The sequence below is a fragment of the Mercenaria mercenaria genome, chromosome 2, assembly GCF_021730395.1.
Source record: "Mercenaria mercenaria strain notata chromosome 2, MADL_Memer_1, whole genome shotgun sequence".
In the NCBI taxonomy this organism is placed as follows: domain Eukaryota; kingdom Metazoa; phylum Mollusca; class Bivalvia; order Venerida; family Veneridae; genus Mercenaria; species Mercenaria mercenaria.
Window position 1 is genome coordinate 39,347,488 of NC_069362.1, and position 8,324 is coordinate 39,355,811.

The window sequence follows — 8,324 nt, forward strand, 5'->3', positions numbered from 1 at the left end:
TCACACCTTATTAAACGGATATTTTAAAAAATATGAGCCGCGCCATGAGAAAACCAACATAATGGCTTTGCGACCAGCATGGATCCAGACCAGCCTGCGCGGTCAGGATCCATGCTGTTCGCTTTCAAAGACTATTGTAATTAGAGAAACCATTAGCGAACAGCATGGATCCTGACCAGACTGCGCGGATGCGCAGGCTGGTCTGGATCCATGCTGGTCGTAAAGCCACTATGTTGGTTTTCTAATGGCACGGCTCAATTATAACATACAGAAATTACAATTAAACATACTTGTCATGTGTTCCTACCAGTAATAAATAACACCGCATCATACAAAGTAATTACACTGAGCATGTTACGCTTGCATAACATTTTATAACAAAAGCTGCAACATTTTGTCAAAAGTACATTTATGTATAAGCAAGTGAACATTTTCTTTCCGAAAACATCTTTCAAAAATAACAGAAGTCGATTTCTATAGCTACGTTTTCTATCATAAACGCTCAGAATGCACAATTAGAATTTATATATTCGGAGGAATGTGTTGTTTTTATACATTACAACAGACTCCTAAATTAAGGTTGTAGATATGCAGACATTGAGTTTTCCCTGATATATGGTCAAATCTTTATTAAAATTTAAAATTGTTTCTAAGATATAAAAAGGTAAAGAAGTCATTTTGTGTTTGTCATGATTTTCCTGCTGTATAATGACCAAATTCTAGAAATTTATAAGTATTTCTGTGACATTTTAAAATTGTGTAGAGGTCGTGAAAAACTTCTATCATGAAATACTATCATAAAATCTGTAAAAATCTGTAGAATGCAACCAAGAAAAATAATAGCAGACTCGGTTGATTAAGATTTTTCATTCCATGATTCGATTTTGTTGAGATTTTGTACGTTATCAACAGCAGGTGTTTCTAAAAGAGTGTAAATTTTCATAAATGTACTCTAAAACTTATTAAAAATGTTGACAAAACATTGATGAGACACGGGCGTATTTTAAATGCATTCTGCAGTACCTTATTTACATTTTATTTCCAGTATTTAGATATGACAAGGGGCATGGTATCTTTAAACTCCATAACCTATACATATAGCTTCCTCCCATATTTTACCAAGTTATTCATTAAGGAACTAAACGTTTTAGATATCCAGTGCATTCTTGTTTCTTGTTAAAATGTATTCAACAATAAATTATAAAAAAAATCCTTTAAATGTAAAAGCAGTAATGCAAGACCTCAACTTATGCACTGTATTCATCCCATGTCAATTAGAATATTCACTAATGGTAAGAGAGAAAAAAAGTATGATTAGTAGGGGAGCTATTTGAAAGATATGAGCCGTGCCATGGGAAAACCAACATTGTGGGTGTGCGACCATCATTGATCCAGACCAGCCTGCGCATCCGCGCAGTCTGATCAGGCTCCATGCTGTTCGCTTTTAAAGCCTATTGGAATTGGAGAAACTGTTAGCGAACAGCATGGATCCTGACCAGACTGCGCGGATGCGCAGGCTGGTCTGGATCCATGCTGGTCGCACACCCACTATGTTGGTTTTCCCATGGCACGGCTCATATATTTAATCAGCTGTACATAGTACCGTAGGGCTAAAAGCATTTGAGATATGTATGCTAATTCTACCTAGTATAAAATGGTATTAAGGTCAGTTAATTAGAAACAGACGTATTTCAAACAGATTCATAAATGCATAATTATGACAACATTTCAAAACGCCTACATAAAACTGACGTTTTAGTTCAGATTTTTTTTTTTGTACAAAATGTTCAAAATGCTATGTTATGAATGCAACGGAAATGAAATTACAGGTTTGTCTTTTTGCTGATTTAATTTCACTTATACTTTAAAAGATCTTGCATATAAACAATAGTATTAAGGTAAGGTTATTATCATTGACAATATTTAATAAAATGATGCCCCCGAATAATTATGATAATTGATAACCTTTCATGTGAAAATCCAAATACAGCGTCGTGCAATTGATTTTAATTACAAAATTATTATTTAAATGATAATGAAATTATTCGTACATGTACAAGGCATTATTACATACCAGTTTCTATTCCCCGTTGAGTTACACTGGTACCGGAAACGTCAATATTTTTCCATACACTGACGCCTGAATTTCATATCGGGTGCTTGACGTAATTCAGTGTGTGTTGTTGCACTATTTTTTCTATTTAGTTCAGTATTGTCAATCCTATTCAGACTATTGAACATATTTATGATATTCACATAATATTTATACGTGTAGATGCGTATGTAAAAGTCGCGCAATATTTCCGCTGAAGAACTCGTGCATATTTCCCGATACAAAGCTAATAACCTATAAAAATTATACATACGTGTATAAGATTTAGTTAGTTAAACGGACATATTGTTGCTGCCGCTGCTGCTGCTCATGATTACCTTGTTAGTTTGTTTTTATTTAATAATACGTGTATTTCATCTGCCTTATTCATTTATTTTAAGGCTGAATATGACAACTGATTTAGACAAACGGAATACTTGCAGCTCACGCCATATTAAGACAGAATCAAATGAATGTCAGGTTGGTTGCTTTAACGAACAAATTTAGTGATATTTTTACTCAAATCATTTGGTAGATATATTCGACATTACAGTATTGCGTGAATTAAAACATCAAGGGACTTTTGCAATTTCCTTTATACAGGGGTGATGTAATTGTTGTTTAATAAAAAATAAGTTGAATAATTATGAAGTTTCTTCTCGTCTTTTCCTTTTGTCTTTTAGTTTGCATTGCAGAAAAGGAAAAAAAATGAAATATTCCAATATGTAGATCGTTGTGTTGTACCGGTACATATCTGCTTTATTTATAACACACTTTTATTTCTACAGCTACAGTGACTATAAACACTTTATAGACATAACCAACTAGGACATCATGACCAAAGAAATGGTTCAAGACAAAGAAAACCAGAGGAGTTGTTTTAGTAAAGCAGTGGAGACAGGATTTCTTGTACTTACTTGGCTGGCTTTAGTAAGGTCATACTCTGCACTAGCACATTTTTGTAGACGCTATTTCAACCAAATTTCTCATGTATTATGCCGAAAAGAAAGTATTCTATTGTATATAGGTTGGCGTTTCCGGTGGTTTTGTCAATACTTGCCAAACTTACATTCCTAGGTTAAGGATAAGGCCCCAGCTCTAACTGTCCTCTTTACCCTGACATGTTAGTATACCATAATATGAGAACACACAGACGATAAACTGTACCGCCAAGGCTGTTATTGTACTGTAATGTTTATGTGCCATGTTATTTTCTATGTGATCTATATATATTTATTTTTACTCTGGACAATCATTCTGGCTGGAAGGCTTGACGATATTTTAGATAATGACTTTCCCGAACAAGTCTTTTCAAAAACAGAATATAATATTCTCGTTTTTCTCTGCCGGAAATTATTTAATATACACAAGTTTGTCTAATGAGTTGATAATACTTGAAAAGCTTTAAAAGCCTGTCAATAAGTGAAAGAGTTTCCAAGGTCTAGCCCCTATTTCCACTTGTATTTTGTCCTTTTCTTTTTTTCATTTACTATTATTTCTTATAGCTGGCACGTGATTTATTGATATGTATAACAAGGCCGATTTTATTTATCATATAATAACGTGCACACTGTACAGTTAAGTAGTAAATTATAGATTATCTATTTGTTAAAAAATATATTGTATCATATATGAAAGCATTTTGATTCTTTATCGATATTTTGAAATGAAGAGACTGATGACAATATACATTGTAACAAACGAAACTAATTTATGCTTTTTGGTAATATTAGTTAGTCAGAAAACTGATGTGTTTTTAACTCAGTTTAAACGTATATCCGAATATGCGATAAAAGAGCACTATTTTAATGAAATTTTTCCTTTTCAGTCGACGTACGTGGAAATATATGGACCGACCTTGATAGATCTGAAGATCAAACTTGACACCGATTACGAACAAGTGGCTGTGGCAGTTTCTGGAAGGAGCGTAGGCTGGTTCCCCGGAAGTATTGTTGCCGGGTTTCTTGTGGACAAATTCAGTGGATACAGTCACCTGTTGATTGCTATTGGCCTCGACATTGCTGCAGCAGTGACAGTGGCTATTCCATGGTCTCCGAATGTGACATGCATGTGGGTCTTATGCTTCGTTGGAGGATTTGTAGAGTCTTTCCTTAACATTGGCGAGTGATATTTTGATTACTTTCTCTGTTGTGTTAAGAAATTATCAAATTTGAATGTACTATACTGATAGTTCTCCAAAGCTGTCTGTCCAGAAGGTATGCTTGTTCGGAGAAGCAATTTAAACGCTTCCTTGTGAATTTAGCTATCGGCGACTGTGAATTTAAAAGATCGCAGGCATTTTCATTGATATTGGATACAAGGAAATATTGCAAAAATCATTTTCTAACTTGCTAAAGCTGTCTTTAAAAGAGGATAAATTCGCTAAAGCATATAAGTTCATGATAACATAAAATATGCCAACTCTTTTATTTTCAAGAAACAAAATCAACCTAAAGCATATATTATATAAAATACATTCATTATCTAATAAAGCTCTGTAATTGTAGTCAATTTTTCACATGATTTGAATAATGCACAGTATTACACACACTAATTTACACAAATTTGTTAATCAATCTGAATGAACTATGTAAGCATACATAATTAAAATAGGTTTGTTGTTCACTTTAGGTGGCACTCGAATCCTGTTTAACATATGGCGAGAGAAGTCTGCCTCTTTCCTGATGCTAATTCATCTTGGCTACGGAATTGGCTCTTTCGTTGTACCACTGTATTCGAATCCTTTCCTAGCTGACAAAGTCTCCCAGCCATCGGATGGAAACACAACACTGGATAACAATACTACAACAGAAAGCGCCATAGCTGCCACCACGGAAAGTAATTTGTCGGAAAAAAATGACACTTTGCAGAAGGGTGACTCAAGGATCGAATATGCGTACGCCATTTCTGCTTTAATAGTTGCTTTAGTATCGATCGCATTTTACTTCTACCAAATTCGAGAGTCGAGAAACATGAAGAAGGAGTTCAAAGATATTAAACCAGACACAAAAATTAAAGACAAAAATGACAAAAGAAAAAAACGGTCATTCAAAGAGATGATTAACCCAGCTACCTGTGCAAAGGGTAGATTTTGGTACGGATCTTCAATTTTGTTCCTTTTGGTCTTTTATTTCGGAAATATTGCCGGGGGAGACAGAATGATTGGCAACTTCATACGTAGCTACGCCATTGATCAGTTAGGATTTAGCAAAGACTCTGCATCAGTTTTAAATACTGCGTACTGGATCACTTTTTCAGCCGGTAGACTCATTTTTATATTTCTTGCGCGTTGTATATCCATCAGAATTCTTATACTTGTAGAAGCCGGGGGCATGGCTTTATCATCTCTTTTGTTAATGATATTTGCCGATGAAAGTTCCCTATCACTTTGGATAATAATACAGTTCTTTTCCTTCTTTTGCGCCGCCATTTGGCCCACTGGTATTGCATGGACAGATTACCACATTGAACTCACAGGTCTTGGTATGTCGTTGCAAACACTTGGTGCGTCAGTTGGAGGGGTCTGTCATATGAGGTTAATCGGATTCTTATATGAACACTATGGACCGAAAACGTTCTTATATCAAACCCTTGGTTATGGAGCTTTGCAGTTTGTTTTAGCTTCGTGTTTAGATATTGTAGGGGCACAACATGGGAATCGTTTCGATCCAGATGACGATAATACGGTTGAGATCGAATTGGCAGCAACAGAAAACTCTACTGATACAATTAAAAAATCTTAAAGTAAACTAGATCAGTCCGAACTATTGCAGTAACGTATCTACGATAAAGTTTACCAAAATTGAAGTATCTCTCGTTTTGTGAGCAGTAATAATTCCAAAATACACCCGGATTTCCTAAAAGGGTGTGATCTGACATCTTTTGTAACTTTCAAGCAATGCATATGTCTTGAATACATGTACTCGTATTCCTAAATATAAAACAGAAAGTATATGATATTATGTTACCATATTTTGTTCGAAGAGAATTTTCATGGAGGCATCAGTGCTATTGTTTAAGTTTTTAAAACGAGGTATGAAGTACAGCTAATCATTTTATATATCCTGATCATATCATCATCATTAATAATAATAATAATAATTATTAATAATAATACCACTTTCAGACAAAAATCTGTTTCTTGTTTACAGTGTCAGCAACTATCAAGAAAATTATTAACACTCAATAGTTATCATGTTTATAATTATTTTATTTCATATATCCTTTCCCTGAAGTCAACATAATGAGCAGTTTAGATGCGTTAACATTAATAACATCTGTTTAACATCTGTTTAAGATACAAACTACATCTCCGAGCAAATTTTGGAATGTTCTTTCGAATGATACAAATTCATTTGTCCTCAATAGGACATAAATTGTAAAGCCCTGTGGTAAGCCAACACCTGGCATGAACAGAAGATATATCACGTTTCTGCGATACTATAAAACTGTCAATAATTAGATACCTCTTGTATCCTGTAATTTATAATAATAATAATAATAATAATAATAATAATAATAATAATAACTTTATTTTCTGAAGGTTACATAATAAGTGTACAAATACAGATATTTTACAACTTATTTCCAGTATGGCCTTCAACTGATATACATTTACACATACACACGATCATACAGTCAATTTATAATTAAACATTTATATAAAAATACACATATCAGAATTACTTAGATTTTCTCGACAAATACGTCTCGAATTAAAGAAGTCTTAAATAAACGTAATATAACAATAACTATGTTTTAAAAGAATTACCATGCGTCACAAAGATTATATATGACAAGTAAGATGTACAAAAAAGAAAGTCTGTCCCATAAAATAATAAATAGTTCCAGATTTGAATAATAAGATAATACAATTATTATTATCATTGAAACGAATACAGTAACATCAATTCAACAAAATTCTTGTTATTACAAGTAATTAATTGCTAAAAACTATTGTAACATGAGAAAATCATGCTTGAACGCAGTTATATTATTATTATTATTATGAATTTTAATGTAAGAAGGAAGTGGATTCCATATGTGTGCAGCTTTGTAGCTAAATGTTTGTTTCAGGTAGTTCGTTTTAGGTTTAACAATGGAAAGATCCATGTTTTCGGATGAGCGCATACTGTAATTATCATTATGAACAAAATATAGTAAATCTGAAATATATATAGGACAATCTCCTGTTTTACTTTTGTACACTAATAATGAAATATGGTATTTGCACCTGTCCTAAAAAGATAGAAGTTTTGAATTTCTTAATACTTCATCAAAGTTGCTACACTTTGATTTTGTAATTATTTTTATAGCGCGTCTCTGCAAAGATGTAATTTTATCAGTGTCCGATTTGTGGCAAAGTCCCTAGACATTGCAACAATATTCCATGGTTGACATAATACATGCATTTGTAATACAATAGTTTCATCTCATCTGTTACGAAAAATGCAGTTCTTCTAAGTAGAGCAATTTTTGAGTTTAGTTTATTGGCCACGGTACTAACATGGGATTGCCAAGACAGACAAATAGAACTTTCTGACACTTCACGTTTTCAATGACCAAACCGTCTAAAACTAACTCAAGTATTTTAGTATGTTTTATTTCGACTCTAGTGCTCAATACCATACATTTTGTTTTTGAAGGATAAAGTGACATGTTATTTATTTTACACCAATTATGGACATTATTTAGGCTATACTGAAGTTCAGACTGAATTTTTGTAATTATGTAAGGTGGAGTCATCGGCATATAGATCAATGTTGGTACTATTTAAAATTAACGCCATGTCATTGATATATGTCAGAAAAAGAAGTCTGTGTTCGATTAGCTAAATAAGGTTTAAATATATCCAATGTTCTGCCTGTAAAATGGTAAAGTTTCAGTTTATGAATCAGTATTTCATGAACCACCATATCAAAAGCTTTCCCAAAGTCAAGAAAGATAGCCTCTATATACTTCCCATTGTCAGTGTCTTTTAGGCACGTTTTTATTAGGTATGTTAAACCAGTCTGACAGGAATGGCTAGGTCTGAATCCTGATTGATTTTTGTGTATTATATCTGTTCGTTTAAAGAATTCCTGTAACTGTGTAGCAATGTGACGTTCAAATATTTTAGATATTATATTAAGTACGGAAATATGTCTATAGTTTCCTGGGTCTTATCTAAATGTAAGTTATACTAGAGGATAGATGATTCTTGCTCAATTTACGTGTGATTCAGTACATTTAC

The 8,324-nt window shown here is 33.2% G+C and overlaps 1 protein-coding gene across 1 annotated transcript; it reads left to right on the plus strand.

The window, feature by feature from the left end:
* Positions 1-1,694: 1,694 nt before the first annotated feature.
* On the plus strand, positions 1,695-6,046 carry LOC128554547 (sodium-dependent glucose transporter 1-like). The gene is made up of 5 exons (XM_053535819.1): positions 1,695-1,829; positions 2,494-2,572; positions 2,881-3,022; positions 3,921-4,212; positions 4,724-6,046. The coding sequence occupies exons 3-5, from the start codon at positions 2,927-2,929 to the stop codon at positions 5,833-5,835; spliced, it is 1,500 nt and encodes a 499-aa protein (XP_053391794.1). The 5' UTR covers positions 1,695-1,829; positions 2,494-2,572; positions 2,881-2,926; the 3' UTR covers positions 5,836-6,046.
* The last annotated feature ends 2,278 nt before the right edge of the window (positions 6,047-8,324 follow it).

Coding starts and splice junctions, on each gene's coding strand:
- LOC128554547 (XM_053535819.1), top strand. CDS start 2,927: ATGACCAAAGAAATGGTTCAAGACAAAGAAAACCAGAGGAGTTGTTTT. Junction 3,023..3,920: donor TACTTACTTGGCTGGCTTTA/GTAAGGTCATAC, acceptor TTTCCTTTTCAG/TCGACGTACGTGGAAATATA. Junction 4,213..4,723: donor AGAGTCTTTCCTTAACATTG/GCGAGTGATATT, acceptor TGTTCACTTTAG/GTGGCACTCGAATCCTGTTT.